General features: G+C 43.7%; 1 protein-coding gene across 1 annotated transcript in view; it reads right to left on the bottom strand.

The window, feature by feature from the left end:
- Positions 1–11,746: 11,746 nt before the first annotated feature.
- ITPRID1 (ITPR interacting domain containing 1) overlaps positions 11,747–20,911 on the bottom strand; it is a 43,328-nt gene continuing 34,163 nt past the window's right edge. The window contains 6 exon segments of the mRNA XM_075417403.1: positions 11,747–11,776; positions 11,778–12,137; positions 12,825–12,936; positions 13,752–13,879; positions 17,473–18,939; positions 19,311–19,396. Coding sequence (XP_075273518.1) covers positions 11,747–11,776; positions 11,778–12,137; positions 12,825–12,936; positions 13,752–13,879; positions 17,473–18,939; positions 19,311–19,396 — 2,183 coding nt within the window.

Below are 20,911 nucleotides of genomic sequence, written 5' to 3'. Positions count from 1 at the left end.
ATTTCTTAAGCGATACCAAAGAGAGGTGGATAGGTTCCCCTTTCATTTGACCGTGGACCTTATGCCCAAGCACATGTGATACTGTATGCCACAGAGTGGCACATCCAGCAAAGTTCCTAGATCTCCTGCTTATAGGGACAATCTTGAATGACGCCCAAAACCATAACGCAATTTAAAAAATACGACATACGCTCACCTTATTTTTTTTTTCCATTCTTTCCATTTAATGATTTCTGAGCTCTTGCTCGTGCCAATCATGCCATCCAGAAGTCAGGCAGAGCCAAGGTGCTGGCCCCAACTGTTGTCTTCCTTCTGCTGCCCTGGGCTGCAGCACAGCTCTCCAACAACCCCCCCCAGAGTGGGGGTGGGGGGGTGGGGGGGTGGGCTCAACCCAAGGGCATCCTTAAAAAAAACAGCGTGTAGACTCTCCTTTCCCCTCTGGAAAGCATAACCACTAACAAATGTTAAGAAGCAACATTAGCCAGCGTTTCACATACATGCTGTTAGCTGATAAACTAAATCATCAGCATGGGATTAGCACCCAAGAAGCCCCATGTTCCTCCCAGCCTCTGAATCTCTCCTGCTGTCTTAGACTTTTTGGAGTTGATACCCATCTCCCTCCGAGACCCTTATCCTCTTTCCTTGCATGATCTGAAGAGCGTATTTAATGTATTCCTCCAAAGGACTTCAGTGATTGAGACAGCAATTTCACCCTGCTGGATCTTCACTTTCCCCTGTGCACCCAGAGAGCAGCAACAATTTAATACAAAAGGAGAAAGTCTTAGAGACCCCAAATTAAGGTGAGGATTTAAAAAAAATTTAGTGTTATTATTTTATTTCTCTTCCGAATTTTCCTTCCTTATATCTTTTTTTCAATATCTGGAAATCCCCAGTGAGTCTGAGAGAAGGCCCTAACTCATCTGGTTTCTGCAGAACAGAACATTGCCAGATGACAGCTCACGCTTCACTGATGGTGTTCTGTCATCTATCAGTGCTAACTGTGGATCAGTGTCTGTCTCTACAGCTTTTTTAATAGGTACTTTATTATTTTGACACATTTCCTTCCCTCTTGTTAATCTAGGGATTAGCAGTGACATGTCTAAATTCATGCTTAACTGTGTTAACATTATCCCTCTCGTGTTGAATCTGCTGTGATCTCACACTGCTAGCTGCCTAGCAGAAGACCAACACATCCTCTTGCTTAAATATTCCAACCGAGACTCTCTGAGGTTGTCTTTGTGGACTCTGAAGCTTTACCTGACAGGTTGGGTACAATTCAGAGCACAAATAAAGACTGAATCTGAGAGGATATGATGTATTAAAAAAAAAAAAAAAAAAATAAGGGCACTCCCATAGCAGAAGTAAAGAATAAAAGAGTAAAGAAAGAGTAAAACTACAAACTGAGGGAAAACAGTAACAGAAAATTATCTGCACAGTCATACAGCACATGGGTAGAATCATTTCTCCATCTGCCCTTCCTACCAGGATCTGCAAACTCATTTTAACCAGATGCTGTGCTGATGTCCATCCCTGGCTTTTCTTCACTGTGAATCTACTGTCCAGGAGATGCATCAGGTGGGCAAGTAGCATCTGTGACCTTCACTACCTTCCGTGTGGATTCCCAGGAAAGATAGAACACCCTTTCCCGATAGCTGTTCTGGCACATAAGCAGGGCCCCTAGCACAGGGACCCAGGCTTCCCACTTCTTCTGTTTGCAGCCACCTGTACATCTGACTCTGCGTTCCTCTTCCTGCTTTTCTCCTCAGTCCTCTCTGTTTCTGACTGTGCTTCTCTCTCTTCATCCTGTCTTCTTTCTAGTGCTACATCTTTTGTCAACCCTATGTCTCCCTGTTCTTCCATGTATATTTTTTCTTTTGATGAGGAGAAAAGACTGTACATTTCCCATAACATTTCCAGTGACAATAAAGGAATATTTGTAACTAAGTAAAGACCTGGATTTGGCAAGGCTTGAACTTTCAGAAAAGACTCTGAAGAAAAAAAAAGAGCTCGAGGCGGAGCATTTGTTTGTAGTCTATGATGGTTCTGCTCAAAATTCCTAAGAACTCTTGGCTCTCTTCCAGGATATTTCTGACAGAGGGGACAACAGCTTCAGTCTCAGGTCTTTCCAGTGAGATTGGAGAATGGCAGCAGAAATGAGTAGCTATATAAAGCTGATTTTTCAAGTTGGACAGGAGGAGAAAATTCTCTGGAATTTCTAACAACGTCAGAAAGAGTTGTACAAAGTTGAAAATCCAAAAACCTTTCATTGGCATCTAGCTAGATTTGGGTGGGAAATCTTAAAGCGATGGAGGAACTGCCTGGACAGAAAATACTGAAGGGTTTGGGACTCTGCAGTGTGGACATATTGGACTCTTCAGGGTTATCGAATCAGGAAAGTGGTGGAGAAGGCTAATGCAGACTGCTTTTGCATCAGTTTCTTCAGTTCTAGAGCTAGAGACTGTTAATCAAAAGCAGGAGATCAGTTTAAAACTGATTAAACAAGATAGTTTGCACAGCAAGTAGTGGATTTCTGAACTTTGTTTCCATACGTTATAGTGGCAGTTCACGGTAGGAGGATACAAAAAGGATTAGGCATGTTAAAGGAGAAGGAGGAGGGATTGTCCCTCTGAGTGGGATGTTGAATTAGGTGATCTCAAGAGGTCTTTCTTAACCTGTCTTCCTGTGATTCTGTAACATCAACTAGTGCTAATAGGGACCTGCAGAAACATACACTCTAATGTCCCATATCCAACTGTTGTGGTGATACCTGCAAATATAAATGGGAAGCTATTAATATAAGTCATTAGACTCATTGCATAACGGATGTGACCAAACAAAAGTAAATTTTTGTGAATAGCTGGGATAGTTGTAAGATAAGAAGTTTCTGAATAATCCCACTTTCGACAGCTCGGCTTTGGGAGAGCAGACGCTTGGAACTATACTGATAAGGAAGGTGCAAGATGACTACAAGACTGAAAGAAAACAACTTTGAAGGACACGGTGTACATGATTTTGGAATTGAGTTTGCATGGAAGCAAAGGTCAGCTGGCGGCCACAGTGATGAAGAGTACGAGCCTTCATCTGAAGACCCCCGACAACCACCCGAGGCGCTAACAGACATGCATGAAGGACATTAATATATGTTAATAAGTTCCTGGAAGAATCATTAATATGAACCTAAATGTAGTATAAATATAAAGTAGTATAGTCTTATTGGCACGCACAATTGGGTGGAACTCTCCCCTGTGCATCCAGGGCTGCAATAAAGAATGGCTGCTTTCTAAAACTCCAAACATCAGTTTTACAGAGTGAATTATCATGCTGCTTTCTGGTAGCAGTGGCTCTTGCGGACATATGAGGAGAGCAGCCTGCAAAACGTAGTAAGGCTTTCGCTGAAAAACACTTCCTAGTTTCTCTATCAAGGATATAGTCCTGTTGCAGGTCGTCTGGCCCTGCAGCCCATTTCTTCTGTTCTTAACTGGGTGCTCTATCAAGCACTTGGATAGCCTTAAACTGACTGTTCTTCTGTGCTTGGTCTTAAAGTGACCATGGTCCTTAACCCCTTTTCTTGTTTGTGATCCCGAAGTGCTCATAAGTGTCCTTGGGAAGAGCAACAAGTTAATTTATTTCCCCAAATTTCTGACTTAGACCCAAGTCAGCTTACTTACTTCATTGAAGAAACCCTTTGTATTGGACTAATACCTCTGGGCTGCCTTTAAACAGTTTAATCTACACAGAGGTGAACTTCTGCTTCATCTCTCCTTTGCCTGGTTTCAGGTCTCTCATTTTCGTTCTACCTGCTCGGCTGTTACTCTTTCTGCATTTCTTTCTGTGTCTGCTCCTTGTTTTCAGATTCCCCAGTCCCACCCACAGCTACAACATTTCCCCTGTGCTGCTCACCAGTCCCCTAGTTCACCTCCTGTCCGGGTGGCAGTCGGCCCAGCTGCTGCGTGCTTTGGCAGCAGTTTCTTCCCAGTGCCTGGAGGCAGCAGCTGGATACAGCTTGCTGACACAAGGTCCTGTGCAGCCTGCTGTAGGTGACCCTGCTTCGGTGGGGGGATTGGACTAGATGACCCACAGAGGTCCCTTCCAACCCCTAACTGTGATTCTGTGACACCACAAGGCTATCGCACCAGCTCCCAGAATGAGATTTCTTTGGTACCAGCTGCTCCGAACTTCCCTGGACATCTCACTCCAGCTCCCCTCCACCTCCAGCCACACACTTTCACTCCTGCACGGGTTAGCTCAGCAGGAAACCCAAGCCTGGGAAAGGTGCCTCTCACATTTGCCTGGCCTGGTTTGGGGTGACTCGGGTGCCCTTTCTTCCACTTCTCTGTTTCTTAAATGGGACAAGGATGCAAGGAGTCCAGGCTACCCTGTTTCCAGTGTGCCCTGCTCCAGTTAGAACAACCCTAGATCTGGGACAGCTCTCCTGATGTAAGGAGAGTAACATTTTCTCATTATTGCTATTCCTTGTAGATCAAAAATTAAGGGCAGCGGAGCCTTTATGCAGGACATTACAGAAGCATCACCGATACAATAGCTCAATGATTTCAAGTAGTTAGGTGTTTTTTTTTCTTAGTGACTGTAACTATTTCCTGCTCCCCATAATTTCTTTTTCTGTCAGTAGCTTAGAAAAACCTCTGGAAAGTCCAGGCAACCTTTAAAAAGCTAATTCACCAGCAAGAGAATGCTTAAGTACAGACTGGGTCTTCGTCCCCCCACCCCCCCGCCTTGTTTCACAGTAGGGCTGCAATAACTTGATTTGTGTTGTCTGTTGGAAAGGATGCTCTACTTGTCATGAAAGGTGTATCTTACTGTATCTTCACAGACTGGAAGCTGATGTAAAACAATTTCCCTAAATTCATACAATGAAATTGAAATGGGATGGAGTATGGGAATGTCAAGATGGGCACTACAGTTTTCTTCACCACCCCTCTGGAATACAGGCCCCTCGTTCTGCTCTTTTTTGGGACCCCTGGCAGCCTGCCACCCTTGGCAGATACCTACTTTACCTAAAGTCCGTCTGCTGGGTCAGTACTGGGCCCAGCTTTGTTTAACTTCTTCATCAATGACCTGGATGAAGAGTTAGAATGTACCCTCAGCACATTTGCTGATGACACCAAACTGGGAGGTGTGGTAGATACACCGGAAGGCTGTGCTGCCATTCAGCGTGACCTGGACAGGCTGGGAAGTTGGGCAGAGAGGAACCTGATGAGGTTCAACAAAGGCAAATGCAGGGTCCTGCACCTGGGGAGGAACAAACCCATGCACCAGTACAGGCTTGGGGTGGACCTGCTGGAGAGCAGCTCTGCAGAGAGGGTCCTGGGTGTCCTGGTGGATGACAGGTTAACCATGAGCCAGCAGTGTGCCCTGGCTGCCAAGAAGGCCAATGGGATCCTGGGGTGCATCAAGAGGAGTGTGGCCAGCAGGTTGAGGGAGGTTCTCCTTCCCCTCTACACTGCCCTAGCGAGGCCTCATCTGGAGTACTCTGTCCAGTTCTGGGCTCCCCAGTTCAAGAAAGATGAAGAGCTACTGGAGAGAGTCCAGCGGAGGGCTACAAGGATGGTGAGGGGCCTAGAACATCTCTCCTACGAGGAGAGGCTGAGGGAGCTGGGCTTGTTCAGCCTGAAGAAGAGAAGGCTGCGAGGGGACCTAAAATATACTTACAAATACCTGAAGGGTGGGTGTCAGGAGGATGGAGCCAGACTCTTTTCAGTAGTGCCCAGCAACAGGACAAGGGGCTATGGGCACAAACTGAAGCACAGGAAGTTCCGTCTGAATGTGAGGAAGAACTTCTTCCCCCTGAGGGTGACGGAGCCCTGGAACAGGCTGCCCAGGGAGGTTGTGGAGTCTCCTTCTCTGGAGATATTCAAGACCTGCCTGGACAAGATCCTGTGCAGCCTGCTGTATGTGACCCTGCTTTGACGGGGGATTGGACTAGATGGACCCACAGAGTTCCCTTCCAGCCCCTACCATTCTATGATTCTATGATTCTAATAAATACTTACTGCAGCCATTCCTGGAGGCAGCTGGCTAAGCAGAGAGCACAGAAGATGGGGAATATTTTACCTGTCTCCATATTTGCGGAAGCCTTTTGCAGGTGACGGGCCAGAGCTTGCCAGCTTGCCCACACAAGGGATACATGTGCCAACACTCTCAAATGAGACCACAGGCAGACCTCACACTCCCTTAGAATATGGGGGCAGAAGGGGAACCCTCTTAGCTCCTGATTTTTGATCTCACCTACTTGTTGCCTCCTCACTACTTCTGTGACTATCATTAACTATAAGTTCTAGCACCCTAACAGGATTCTTTTTGTATTTTAAGAGGGGGGGGGGGATTTCAGGAAAAAGGCACCGGTGTTTTGTATTATTTGTCATGGTAATAAATGTTTTGCATATTAAGGTTGAGTAGCCTCAATGTGACACACCTGTGTCCCTCTTACTGGCTGTGATCTGTGCTAATTGAGTGAGTGATGTGCCCATTGAAAGACAATGGAAAAGAAAGAAATCAAGATGGATGAATTCAAATGCACCTCTCCAGCAAGGTGAAAGCGGTGTTGTTTCTTATTCTTTTAATTCCTGGAAGTCTCAGATGTTCTGATTTTGTATTTTCCCATTTGATAGCAAAACTACCTTTTTGTTCATGCTTCAGCCTCTTTTACCCACATCAGTTTCTACAGGGAAGAGCAAAACCTTGTTTCTGGAGCAGAGGGAGTTAAAATAGTCACCAGTCTTATAAAGTGACACTGCAGCTGTTGCTTAAGTAGCAATGGATCTTAATGAAAGGCTGCTCATAAAATTATTATCACAGCAGCAAGTAGAGGTCCCAACTGATATTAGGCCCCTATTGTGCCAGGCATCGTATGAACACGTTAGGAGAGAATAACTTCTCTGTGAGGAATTTAAAACCTCATTAGATAAGACAGAAAGAAGCTGTGCCAGGAATAAGGGTCCCCACGGCGTAAAGAAAAGGAACCCGGTCGCAGGGAAAATGCATGGTAGAGTCCAGAATAAAAAAAAGGATCCTGGTCACAGAGAAAACACATGGATGAGCCCAGAATAAGACGCCAGCTTCTTGCCACCGGAGCCTGCTGGCAGCCCTGGAGGAGAAAGTCATTCATTTCTAGCAGCTCAGGACCTGTTTATGCTTATTGATTGAGGCCAAAATTTGAGACTCTCTTTTTCTCAAACACGAATTCCAGTCCCGCACAGGGAAAGCCACGGGCCTGAGCTGGGGCACCGCATCGCCATGCACTGGGGTGCAATACGGAAGCAGCATGACCAGATCGCATAGACCTGGGCTGTGCATCTAGCAGGAGGTCAGCACCACATCAAAAACAGCCGTACCCATGTTATCTGGCCATCACACCCCCTCTCCTGAGCCCTGCCATCTTCTAAGCCAGTGTGAAGTCTTCTTTGGACTTGTAGCTGGAAGGGGTTGAACTCCCAAGGTACTGCTTTTCTTGGAGTCTGTTGGCAGCATTGACAATTAGGCAACTGATGCATTAACATGCCAGAGAAGCTCTGATGTTTATTCATGTGCTGCTCTCCAGGGTTTATTGAATTGATGCCTGGTAAAGCAACTAATGGGAGCCCTTGGCAGGGTACCTTAGATGGATTTCCTTATTATCTATCTAGATTTTATACTCTGTAGCAAAATCAATATGCAAGCTGGTGCACAATGCAGCCTCTTTTAGCTTCAGGGTTTAAAGATTTATGGGGCATCAGGGAAAACCAATGAAGGCAAAAGACAATGACAAAAGAAGTAAAATCCAAGTGACACAAATTGCTGCTGAACTAGGGTGGGGAAAAGCAATCATTAGTTTTTGAATTTTCTGTCTTTGCTAGGGAACCATTTTTTAATTAACTTCCCCTGTCACCCTGCTCCTTTCCTCCCTCCTGCTTTGGTGAGGCTGCTTGTTGCCCTTGCACTCCAGAAATTGTGACCAGGGCAAAAGAAGTGCTGAGACTTTAACAACGAGCTACAAGGATTTCAGGTGGCAGTTTTCAGTTTCTACAAGCAAGAGATGCTGAAAGAGCATGGAGAAGAACCACCACCATAACATACCAGCACCCTATATGTCTTACCCTTTTCCATAGCAGGTCTGAGCTATATTGCACGAACCTTTGTAGGGCCACAATAGTCCTATGAAACAGAGCCAATGGTTCTACCTATTTCAGTTTGGGAGAGGTGGAATACAGAGGAAAACAGTATTTAGCTGCTTAACTCAAATGCTTCCATTTCTCCACATACTCTTTTTCCTTTTCTTTCATTATCCCCTTTTTGGGGATTTTCTTGGGTCAGAAGTCCTTGGGTCACATTTTTTTTCAGATTTCAAACTTGCAAACTGCCTAGCGCTAGTGCTTTTCACGCTTTTCACAAGTAAAATAGCAGCCTCCCCCCTAAGATCCGACCCGCTGCCTTGCGAGCCTGCAAGCTAATTGGCATGGTTCTAGCTGGCTAGAGCAATTACGGTACTCAATCAAATATGTTATTATTTCATTAATTCTGTGGAGTTATCGTGAAGATTCCCACCATATTTGCTTATGACTGCCCTAAAGGGAAATAAAAGATAGAGTTTAAAAGGCTGTTAATACTGTGAGGTGAAGTGTGTGCACAGCTGTCTCCCGTGCTCGCCATGCTAACTCCGGTCTTTGTCGATCGTAAAAATACCGCGTGTTTTCTTTACTCTCCCATCTTCAACAGCAGCATTATGTGGCTTAGTCCAGCCACCTCTGTAGCATGCTTGGAAGAGTTACGAAGTGAAATATCACTTTCTGTGTTGGAGGAGAAGGCAGAATGTTTTTCCTTTTCCCATTGCTTGGTATGTTCTTTATTGCTACAAGGTTACAGCTTATCTGTTAAAACAACACTGAGGGCTTGAAAGGTTATCTAGTTCTAAATGCAAACAAGTTCAAGGTAACAGTATTTGTTGGTGTCTAAGTGTTGCATATGGGGGAACCTTGACTTGTCCATAGATTGCACAAGATTATTTTATAATTAAATTGAAATGAGGAACGGGATTGCACATACCAACCATCTAGAGATTATTCAAACACGGATGTTTTGTTAGTAGGAGTCAGAATCAGTCCTGGTTGAGAATACAAATGCTAGAATTCAAATAGCACCAGAGGTCCCACATGAACTTTGTAATCATGAAGTGCTGCCATCTGCCAGTACCATCTTCTGTACACATGGACATAGGCAGACAGTGGCTGCAGCATCGCACACCAACAGGGCTTTTCTGCATCATGCTGCAGTGACTCTTGCAAAACTCAGCTTGCTTCATGGGAGGAATCACAGCCCTGGTGCAGCTGAGGTAAAAGAAGCTTGTCAGCCATCTTCTCTTCCAGGAGACCTTCTGCACTGGCATCATCGTACATCCTTCGCTGGGCTCTGTATTTGCCTTCCTCCGCAAGCTGAGGTACAACATCTGCAAGTGCAGTTCATAAGCCAGTGGAGAGAGAAAACACTAAGACAGATTTATTGCTTGCTCTACCAAAACTTGAGTCGATGATGCTTTGGTCCTGTTTGCATGCTGCCTGAAGATACTGTCACGATCACAAATCTTGATGTATAAACTCTTAAACACTGGATAGTGTGGAAGTGGTGTACAAATCCCATGCGGGGTCTCAAGAAAGGGGCAGATTTCAACCAGTAAAATTCATGGCCCAGCAGGCTGTGGCGGATCTTGTCAGTTCCTATGTTATGTAGTTCTCTCCCCCAAACATTTTATTACCCTGAACATCTGTGAAAACGTGGAGGTGCAGGGAGCCTCGAGGCTGCTCAGCATGTTTGACTCCATTTTCACCTTAAAGATGTGCAAATGCTACTTCTATTTGCACCTTCACAGAGCTGTGATTTGCAACACCAAAGCCTAAATGACACCTAAGATCCCTCCAGAGCATTAAACAAACAAGCCAGTAGGACATCTCACAGTCTGGGAAGTGCTAAATTGAAAGCAGTAGTGCAGGCTGCACCGCTTTGAAAATGAACCAGTTGAATTTCTTTGCTGTGATCCAAACCCAAGAGGTCATTTCTCATGGCTTTTTCTGCATGAATCCAGGCTCTGCACACTCTCCAGAGAACCGAATGAGGATTCTGATTCAAGGCTTATAATGTAGAAAATCTTGTGTTTCTAAAGTCATTTTGGTTTTAATTGTATTTTTGTGAAGCAAATATGAGAAGGAAGAGGACAGCCAGAAGACTGTCCACAGTAACAGTTTGACAGAGTGGGTGTTTAACATTTTATACACTGTCAGTAAGCTTCTGGTTTGTTACTGACAGCAGATACAAGCCTCGTATAATTAGTCAGAGTCGAGTTAGTAGCAAGGTAAAAGCTAGAAAGTGGCTAGGACTATACAAGGCAGTTTGGGCTTGAGGATTAATATTGGTTGAAGGACTGTGTTAAAACAACTGGCTATAAGCAGAATACCTTCTAGTGGCGTCCCCTGGACTGTGTGCAAATTCTTAAGTTTCTTCTGAAAAATAAGCCCTTTCCTCTTCCTTTTAAATGACTTTGCAGAGAACAGCCCTATCCCACGTGATTGCCAACAGGAATATAACAAGTTTTGCAGTCACAGAATAGCAAAATACATAGTGTCTCTCTTTGAAGCATCCTTTAAAAATGCCTTATTTTCTGGCCAGTCATCTCATTGCAAATGAAACTGCTGTGATCAAAACTTCCTATAATGCAATGTTGTCTTAGTTTGTTCCTGTGATATACCATGCATTTCAGGAAAAAGGCCACAATTGTTAAAAACAAAATCCATCAGTCTGTCCTCCATCACTCTTTTCCTTCTGCTGAATCATTACCTAAGGAATTTTGGAAAGATTTCTTCAACTGGAAAAAAGGAAAAAAAAAGTGTTATTTGCTTTGTACATTGAGAGAATGACCAAGACTAGTCTTAAAAGAAAATGGATGCAAAAGATGACAAAACATGATCTGATATATTTCCATTTCTTGTTCCTCACTGCCTATGTTTCTCATTCTTTGAATTGTGTGCTAAAGAATCCGATTCTGCTTGATAATATCAGTGGTAATACCAATGTAAATCAAGAAAGTAGTATAAGACTACAGTAAAGAACATTCCCTGCTTGGTGTTTAAATGAAGTTTATGCAGAATTTAAAACTAATTTTTCATTTAAGAGAATGATCAATCCTTTAAAAATTGGGACACATGCTTAGGTGGAAGAGACCATTAAATGCTAACACAGTTATCTAAGAGATTTTCTAGCATATTTTATACTCAGAAATGCAGGAAAACAATTTTTTATGGTTACATTGTGAGATCAGATCAGTCAGAAATGCTGACTTTGAATTTCTTCAGAAAAACAACAGACCTTCCAGTTCACTGCCTTGACTGCCCTTGTAAAACTGGTTAATTGTCTCTGCAAATTGAAGCCATAAATTACTAATTTCACACAATGGGAGAGGGTTGAGTGCACTAATTAGTCAAACAGTTGCATCCATAGTTCAAGCAACCCAGGCAAACACCATCCATGTATTTACATGCTCTCTCTGGAGCACCTAGATCATTGCCACAGCTTCCTAAGCAATCTCAAGGCAGGTCCAGTCCCAGTTCTACCTGTATCGCCTTTGCAGACTGAAAGTGCCCTGAAACACAGGCTCCATCACTTTGGATGAACGCACGGCTTAGTGGGAAAGTATCCTGACCTCGGCTGTGGCAGTGAGACACAGAATAGTAAAACTGCATTGCAGATCAGCAATCCCTTCCACTTAAAACCTTGAGGGTGAGACTGAAACATCTCCTTACATTGTGTAAAAATGCCTTAAAGTCCATTTTTGCTTGGGGAGGTCCTTTTATTTCCTTTTTGCTGGTGGAGAGCTCCTGTGGATCAGACTCGGCTGAATTTGGCTCAGGTGTTGTCCTGGTAGGAAACTGCGTTGGGGGTGCTCCTGACTCTGGTGCAGAGAGTGAGCCTGTTGCTGTGGTGGTTTTGCCAGGAGCTCTTTGGAGCACCATTTCTGAGCACCCACTGCGAGGATGCACAGTGTCAGCAGCATCTGGAAACGCTTGTCTATTCTGGGCTTTCCTTTCTCCCTTCCAATCAGAGAGTCCGAGCTCAGAAAACAGATGAGATTGTTCTACTAGTAATTGGTCCAGCTGCTGCAGAGGAAATAGAAGGAAAAGTATATTGCAGTAATAAAAATATAATAAAAGGAATCAAGCAGGGTACACAAGAGTATATGAAGCATGCCTGCTTCTTCTGCTTGGTCCGAAAAAGACATGCAGTATCTGGCAAAGGAGATATTGCCATTAAAAGGAGGAGAAAGGCCTAAAGGACATTTTATTACAACAGATAGATCTAATTGCCTGATGGAAAATCTCCAAATGGACCTCAATCTGTGACCATTGCAGTCTTGAGCCTTTAACCCAAGTTTGTCAGGGAAGAATCAAAGAGAAGTAACCAATCCCCTGATCGTGTTTTCTTTACCTTTCCTTGTCAAATGGAGAGCTGTTCCAGAAAAGAACCCACCAGTAACCACTTATCAGTAATTCTGTAAGCTGACTGCCTGTCACTTTATTCTGGAAATCACAGGATGTTTATAGAGCTGATGAGAGTACAGTCACTTCTGTAAGTAGTGGCACTTTCTGTGGGTGGCTGAAGTCAAGCAGCAGTCAAAGAGAAAGAGAGTCAAAGATGTAAACTGCAAGTCGGCTATCAGAAATCCTATTCTTGGCGTTGAAATGTTTATTCAGATGTTCCTCAGAATTAACACTTCGAGCACTGAACAGCAGAACAGACTTTAAACTCTCCCCACACAATCCAGAGCAGTGGCTTGTGTAACGTACCGCAAGGATGCCCTTCCTGACCTGGCAAGCTTGATCATTCAGCCGAAATTCCAGCTCTGCAACCTCCCGACGAACGGCTTGCCGTAAGAGTTGCAGGTGTCTGCTTTCCTCCCTGTAAGGACAGCAGTGAAAGCACATTCAAGTGAGCAGTGAGCACTCTTCCTCAGCCCCAGCAGAACGCCTGTATCTCCCTCTGTTGTGGTCTTCTTTTTGTCCATGATCACAGGATACCTTATAAAATAGTAATTAACAGCCCTTGTCTGCTTGACTCTCATTTCGTGGATAATCCCAGTTGCAAGATTAAACACCTTGTAGTAGCAGGGCCATCTTGAGTCTGGGCAGTCACCAGCACAAAGACTGCATAAGTGCCCTACTTTCATGCAGCTCAGGACAGGAAGCCTCTAGTAACTTTTTGTGAACCTGACACTTCTTGGTAATCCCTGTGAACTTGGGCTGAGTCCATGAAGAGCTAGTTCAGTTTTTTGTCTGTCATCACCCTATTAATCATGAGCACTAGGTAAATGGCCTAAAGGGACTGATTTGTCAGAGATTGCTCCCACCTCATTACCTGAACCCAGCAGTGACCTGGGACACTGAGCTCCAGCTGACTGAGATCTGTTCCTGTGTTCCTATGGCTATTAAAACATAGTACCTGCATGCTAAAAATCTAACCTGCATCTGTGGAGCAGTCTTCCCCTTCAAAATGCTTGTGTTTAAGAGGTTGAACAGTGTGGAGAGAAGCTGGACTTCCCTCTCAATAAAAATCACATCACAATACATTTCTCCTCCACTGGTGGGGTGCCCACAGCTACACCTCACTGACCAGAAGTTCTGTGATAGCACAAGTGACCAGAGATGTTGCATGTGCCCAGAGGCTGTTGTTGATGCTAGTTTTGGATTTAAGTAATTATCTTGGGCTGCCATTACCTTACTTCATCTGACATCATACTGGAAAACAGCACCTGCTGTTCAGTCAGGTGCTGTTCAATCTCATCCAGCTTCTCCTGGAACTGTTGGCAGGAGTTCTTCATTGCTTCTATTTCATGGAGCGTACACTACACAGAAAAGCAAGAAGACATCCCACTTTACTACTTTGTTTTGAGCCCTTCCACGTTGAGTGCGTTTGAAGCTGGCAGCCTGAATGGCATGGGTCCTCCTCTCACCTGCACAACAGGGACTCTGTGAGCAGCTGCCATGAAAGTCCAGATGGCACTTCAAGTGAGTTTGCTCTGGGTGCATCACTCGCATCCCAGTCACATTTTCTCCTAAAGCATGTAGGGTTAAGTGCTGGCACTACTTGAGCCAGCGAGAATTTAATTTTTGCAACTGAAGAGGAAAAGGCCTTTGATCAAAGATCTGATGCAATGTGCCAAATTCTGATGTTACTGCACTGTTATCAGACATTATATCTGAGCAGGAGGAGTTGCTGTGGGTTAATGATGGGTTAAATTACTGTCCACTGGAAATTAGAAACTGTTTTGAAAAGGAGAAATTAGGAGGGAGGAATAGAGGGAAGATATATAAGAACTATAAGAAGGATAAGTGTCTTTCCTGATGGCTTCTGCGAAGTGTTACACTGATAATTTCTCATCTACTACCAGTTAGAAATCTAGAATTGGAATTATCTAACCAAATGCAGATGTTTACTGCAACAGATGTACATGGAAGTACTGCAACAGAGCAGATGTTCTGATCCAATAGCAGACATCCGTAATAGGTCAGAGGATCTATGCCATGACTGTGATCATTAGTCTTCACGGAGAGAAAGTATCTAGTATGACCGATCATCTACATCTACCCTGATGTAGCCACCTGTACCAGGAAAGTCTCAAGGCAGGGGAGATGAATGAGCAGGAATGGTACATCAAAAATTATAAGAAGATTTCCAAGTTACTACTTTGTAGCACAGGACTAATACAGTAGCAACCCCACTAGTGACATTGAAATGTCAAAGTTTCCAGCCACATTGAAGACTTCTCCTTGATTTTCACACCTTGTTCAGGACAGTAATGCAGACAGGATCATCCAAATTATTTTGGAGACAATACCGTCTGTATTCTGAAAGCTTCCTCCCTTATTACACTGAAACCGCTGTGAGTGCAAGCAGGTGTGTGGCTGTGATGTTCCCTTCTTGGCAGATTTTGGTCTCTTGTAAAGCCATGGGAAGACAGTGTAGAAACCTGCACACCACTGCTGACAACTGTTAACTGATAGGGAACAAGAAGCACATTTGTAAAGGATATAAATGCCTGATCTCTTTGGATTCCTGTAATCATGCCCTTTGATAGTCTCTTCACATTTACGTGCTTGAATGTGTCCCTAAATCCCAGCAAAGCCTGATATACGAGGAAGTCCTCCCTGCTGGGGGATCATCCTCAGCTAGAAGGCAAGAGATACTCCCCATGCATTTGAAAAATCTCATTCTCTATTGCCATTTCAATGCAACTACTGTGTCAGGCACACTCCTGATATGAGTGACCCAGGGAGAAACCGTCCCACAGCAGTAAATTAAAAAATCTAGCCCCAAGAGCCGTGGGACTGCACCAGAAAGGGCTAAACAGAGACTAATATTGGTCTGATAGGGCCAGTCCTGTGACTGCAGTGAAGGTGAGCTCTCCTAAGTGTCTGCTCCATGTGGAGCACAGCTGGTGCTCTTAATGCTGTGGGTCAGCGCAGCAATCACACCTCACTGAGGCAGTCAGGTGTGTTACGAGCGCCTTCTGATTAAGCATTGTCTGATTGCTCATTTGTCCTGCACCCCGAACTTTGATCTTGGTCCTCAGACAGTTTTCTTGTTCGTAGATGGGAGTGTGTGGGGAGCACGTGAGCAGTGCCCACATAGTAATCATGATTTCTTCTACCCACTGCCAAATCTGAGCAGAGGGAGGATGTCTAGCCATCAAAAAACTGTGCTCAAATGAGCTTGAGAAGCTCCTGTCATTCAGGTCACTAGGGAGAAGTCAAGGGGCCACAGACAAATTTCTAGTTGGTTCTTCAAGGCTAACAAAAATCTAGAAAGCACCATGTAAAAGATCCAAGAGGCACAACATAGGTAAAAAGTCCTGTCAACCCTTACAGATGAGGTATAGGCAGCTCCCCCAGCAATGACTCTGAGCATATTACAGAGCACAAGGTCACACAGATTTATTCACAGTTCAGGCTCATTGAGGATGGAGCGGGGACTAACTGTTCCAGGACTACTCTCAAGCAAGATCTTATTTAACATAGTGTGTGTAAACAGGGTATATTTATTGTCCAACTGTTGCTCTGTGATGGTTTTTGTTGGTGGTTGCCCATGTATGCCCTTGATAAATGGGACGTAACCTGAGCGAGCTTCTCTCAGTAAAAGATGTAGAAACTACCTTGCCTTTAATACAAAGTACATAACAGGCATAGTTGTAATTTCTGCAGAGTGGCTAATATCCAGTAAATTCACTCACTTCTTACACAGTGACTTGGGTGTGGAGCCATAGCCCTAAGAACAGACCTTGGATAACAGTACGGTACCAAGTCTGTGCTTCTCACATTCCATGTCCACAGATTAGAGAAGACAAATCACTAATAGCCCCCATTAGCAGAGTGGTAAAATCGTAGTCAATCAGCAAGAAAAGGCTTCCCAGTCCAGCATAAGATACTGATCCACTGCCATCTTGTGGCAACAGCAAAGTAGCTGACAAAAGGCATATTTTCCAATATACTGTTCAAAGACAAGACATTGCATATTTATATACTCAGTGATGTGGCAGCATAAAACTCACCACTTTCACTTTCTGGATCTTTTATCCAATAACTTTCTTCCCCAGTTTGTCTAACAGTTCAAGTTTCATCTCCTTACAACAAGCAAAGAGGAGAGGAAAAATGGAAACGCCTGCCAACCAGCAGCAAGTATGCTGCTCCTTCCACATTTTTCTCAGGATGCAAAAGCCACTCCTGACTTCCTTCACTGCTTTCTTCCCCAACACACTCTGAGTCTTTCACAACTTTGGGGAACTCAGCAATTCTGAACAAAGAAATAAAAAAACCTGGTGACTTTTTACTGTTGGTATTTTTATTGCAAATATCCATCTTAGTAGGACTTTAGGTTTGATGCAGGCTTCTTATTCTACCATGGTAAAATGGCTTGAGGCTCTGAGAAGCTGCAGTTCACTTTGATTTAGGGCAGCTTGCCTTATGGTATCTAGCTGGGTGTTCAGAGTCTTTAATAAACACTAAGTAATATAACCTAAATGAGTGCTCAATAAAAGAGAATTACACTAAATCATGTAACATTACATTTTCTGCAGTCCGACAAGTTACTCCATTACCGTAACTCAGATGATTCACAGGAACTCGCTGAAACTCGTTCTCATCTCTCAGCTCTTCATTTGACCTGTAAACTTTATTACCCACTTCTCAGTCACCATTTTGATACCAAACCGATGTACATAAGTTACTAAAAGAAGCAGCCCAACAAAACTGAAGGTACACAGCTAGGTTTGCCACTTCTGTCCAGAAGGGTTGCTTCTTTCCCCATCCATTTCCTCAGTTACATTCCCAAGACATGTCTCCCTAAAGAAGCAAGCATGGCAGGAGAGGAAAGGAAAAGGCAGCTTGTGCATTTAGCTTGGAAGTGTGCCAGCTGCCCACGTACGTGAAGAAACCTACTCACCGGAGCAGGATTACACATTGTAGTGTCTTGTAGGTGCACCAGTGTTTTCAAGAGCTGCAGCTTGGTGGAGGCATGGTTGGAGCAGCAGCCCAGAGGGCGATGGGGAGAGACAACCACAGGGAAGGTCCAAGGGCAGTAGCCGTGGCAGCAGCAGCAGTGACAGCAGTGACTGCCCTGCACAACCCTGGCGCCAGCAGCTTCGCCCCAGCAGTGAGACCTGTATCTGCCACAAAGCACGGTGTCATGAGAGGCTGATTTTGTCAGATGAGTGTGGGGTGGATGAAGCTGTGGTGACCACCTGGGTTTCCCGGCATGGATGTCAGTTTGACTGGAGGCTTCAGCGGTCTTCTTCTCACCATCCTTCGAAGGCCCTGTGTCTGACTGTAGGAGTGCATCACCGTCACAGGAGTCCACAGGGTGTTCCCTAGCAAGGGTCTCACTGAAAGCAGCGTTTTGCCCTGTGCACTTCACCCTTGAAGTAAACTCCAGCCCTGAAGACATCTGAACAGTAACAGATCTCAGATGAGCGGAAGACATTTCATCATTTTGGACAGTGTCTCTCTGTTCTGATTTGTTAGGACGTAGCATCTCCTCTATGCTACCAGTCTCTTGATTTTCATGTGATCTTAATCCAGACCCTTCTGCTAGGCAGGAGGGATGCCTCTGAGATGCTTGTGAAGAACAGCTTGAAGTGGTACTGCTCCCACTTTGTGCTGTTGAGTCCCGCTGTGGAGTTTCTGGGAGCCCCGTTTTGGGGGAGCATCTTGTATTTTTGGAATCACCATCTGTTTTGCAGAACTTCTGCCCGTTTGTCACCTCATTCACTGCAAGCAGGGTACCATCTTTGCTGATCACTTCCACCCCCCACCACAGTCCTTTATCACGTCCTGTATGACCTCCATAGGCACTTTCATGATATGCAACTCCAGCATCTGCTTTAGTCAGACTCCTCTCACCTTCGCCTCTGATTTTCCTCTCACTGATGACTGCAGGGTTTATATCAACCAGTTCATTCACCTTTTTGCGTCCTGTTCTAAAATATAAGTAGTGATCAAATTCTGAGGAGCTAGGATCTCCTTCATCCTGAGTATCACCCTGAAAACAAGGGCTATGCTCTTTTATGCAATCCTCTTTTTCCAGTTGCTTTCCTCCAGTTTTATCCTCCTTCCTGTCCATGTCACATAACATTTCGTGTACAAAACTCTGTGGTTCAGCATTACAGGCCTCATATTCTCCATTTTCTATAGTCAACAACAAATGAGTCTCTTCTCCCTGGACACAGCCTCCTTTTGTTGATCCAGGTACTGTCAAAATGCTCTCGCAGGCTGTGATAAAGTCCCGAGCCGCACAATCGTTTGGTTTTTGTTGAAAATCTTGATTTAACATAGGAAATGTCCTACATGATAAAGCTGTTTCTTCATTGTGGATATCATAAATCAAATTAATCTGTCCTGAGAAAGCTGTATTCTGAAGGGAAAAAAAAGAAGGAAAAAAAAAAAAGGAAGGAGGAATTGAAGTATTGTACTTGTTCTAACACACTGATTTGCCCACCACTGTTTTCTTTAAATACGTTTTTAAACATCTTTACCCAGTGAAACGAAGAATCAAAGATTCTTGTAATATTTATTCTCTAATGACATACACAAATCTTGCATTAGCACAGTGGAAGAGTTGCACAAAGTTCTGAGAAAGCTTCTCACCTTCTGAGGTTTTCTAGGAGGATGAACTTATTTTCATGAAGCTTTCATGACTCTATTATGTTTTTTTTTTTTAATGTTACTTGTGCCTGGGTTACAGCGTTTTCATAGACCTACTAACAACTATAGCTGATTTCTTACTTGTAAAACTACAGGTTCTGGCATCTCCTCCATGAATCCACTGCTGTCTGACTGGCAGCTGCTTGTCCTTGTCACCATCACCGCTGCTGGGAAAAACAAAAGGAGAAGAAAAATTAGAAAGAAAGGCAGAAAACAGTACCAGGCCAAAATGACTACAGAGTTAAGCAGGGGCACTTTAAATGTACATTTGTAGAAATTTTCTTTATCTTGACCAGAAATCTGCAATATTGCTGCAACCTGAATAAATAAGAAGATGTGCTACTGCTGATGTTACTAAGCATTGAGTTATTCACCATCACCACTCATCATCAACTGCAGATTTCAGATTTTGATATATTCACGTAGTATACATGATGTAAATCACCAGTAAAGCAGACAACCACCTCTTTTTCTTTGCTAAGAGTATTGGCTTGTGATTGTTAGAACTGGCTTAGACCAAGTCTCCTTCGTACCTAAGTAGTTACAATGGCGTCAACCAGGTGACTTCTGCAGGGAAAGGTAGCTGCCCTAGCCTCTCCCTAGATTACTTTGAGGCACCGTGTATCATCTTTGTTGTTTTTTGGTCTGAGGACAGAAAATCACAGTAACAAGCAGAGGTGGTGTAGGGTTGCATGGCAAGACACAAAGGCAAGCGTAAGATATTATAGATTTACTCCAGAGAAGGTTTCTAATCTAGCAGCCACGTCAAGCTAGAACAATTCTTGCCCCAATTTTTGCAATTAAATAAATGGTACACCTTTAACTAGCTGATTTCATGAATAAAAGCCATTGCTCTTTAAAAGTATAAATGCTTTAAAGTAAACCCTTGGTTATCCTGTACATCCCAATATCTCTCAGCCCTGGGATAACTTGCACTTTCAGATAACCTTCATCCTCAGATTATCCCCTCATTGTCAGACAGCTGACACAAAAAATGGATACACTTCCTCTCTTGTTCCTTGCATACATAACCTGTACTGAATCCTGGGGCTTTTTATCTTCTGGTTATACCTATGAAAATATGACAATACACCTAGCAGTTCTGAGACCCGAGTTATTAATTCACATTTGTGTGAACTGGGGAAAACAAAAAGTCTATAAATTATATTTTCACATAATAACAGACTATGGGCTTTATTAAATGTACCTTGGGCATCAATTAATGAATATCACACAATCTATTTGTAGGGAGCAACTGTAAAGTCAAAACCACATATAATTTTATGGTTTTTAAATGAAGTACTTGCATTATCAGTCCTGGTATCACCATCAGCACACCAGTCAGTCAGTGACTTTCTTATTTCAGATGAGAAATATGTGGTTCTTGTCTCATACATTACAAAATCTGCAGTGAAGTTGTTGAAAATTGCCTGTTTTGTGGGTGGTCTCAGAACTCATCCTTGCAGTTTCCCACAAATGACATATTCTGTGATTCTATGGTTCAGCTTCTCCCCCAGGGAGACTGCTCTACAGATTCTCAAAACTTTTTTTAAAGCTGTTTCAATTACCCTTTGTGTCTCTGCCAGCTGTTGCTTCCAGTGTGTCGGTCTGGCCTGTAGTTTTTCATACATAAAAATAAAGAAAGAAAGGCCTAGAAAAATTTTTGAAAAGCTGAAATGTTT

The sequence above is a fragment of the Opisthocomus hoazin genome, chromosome 4 (assembly GCF_030867145.1).
Source record: "Opisthocomus hoazin isolate bOpiHoa1 chromosome 4, bOpiHoa1.hap1, whole genome shotgun sequence".
In the NCBI taxonomy this organism is placed as follows: Eukaryota; Metazoa; Chordata; class Aves; order Opisthocomiformes; family Opisthocomidae; genus Opisthocomus; species Opisthocomus hoazin.
The sequence above is the reverse complement of the archived record's forward strand: the minus strand, read 5'-3'. Positions and strand labels throughout refer to the sequence as shown.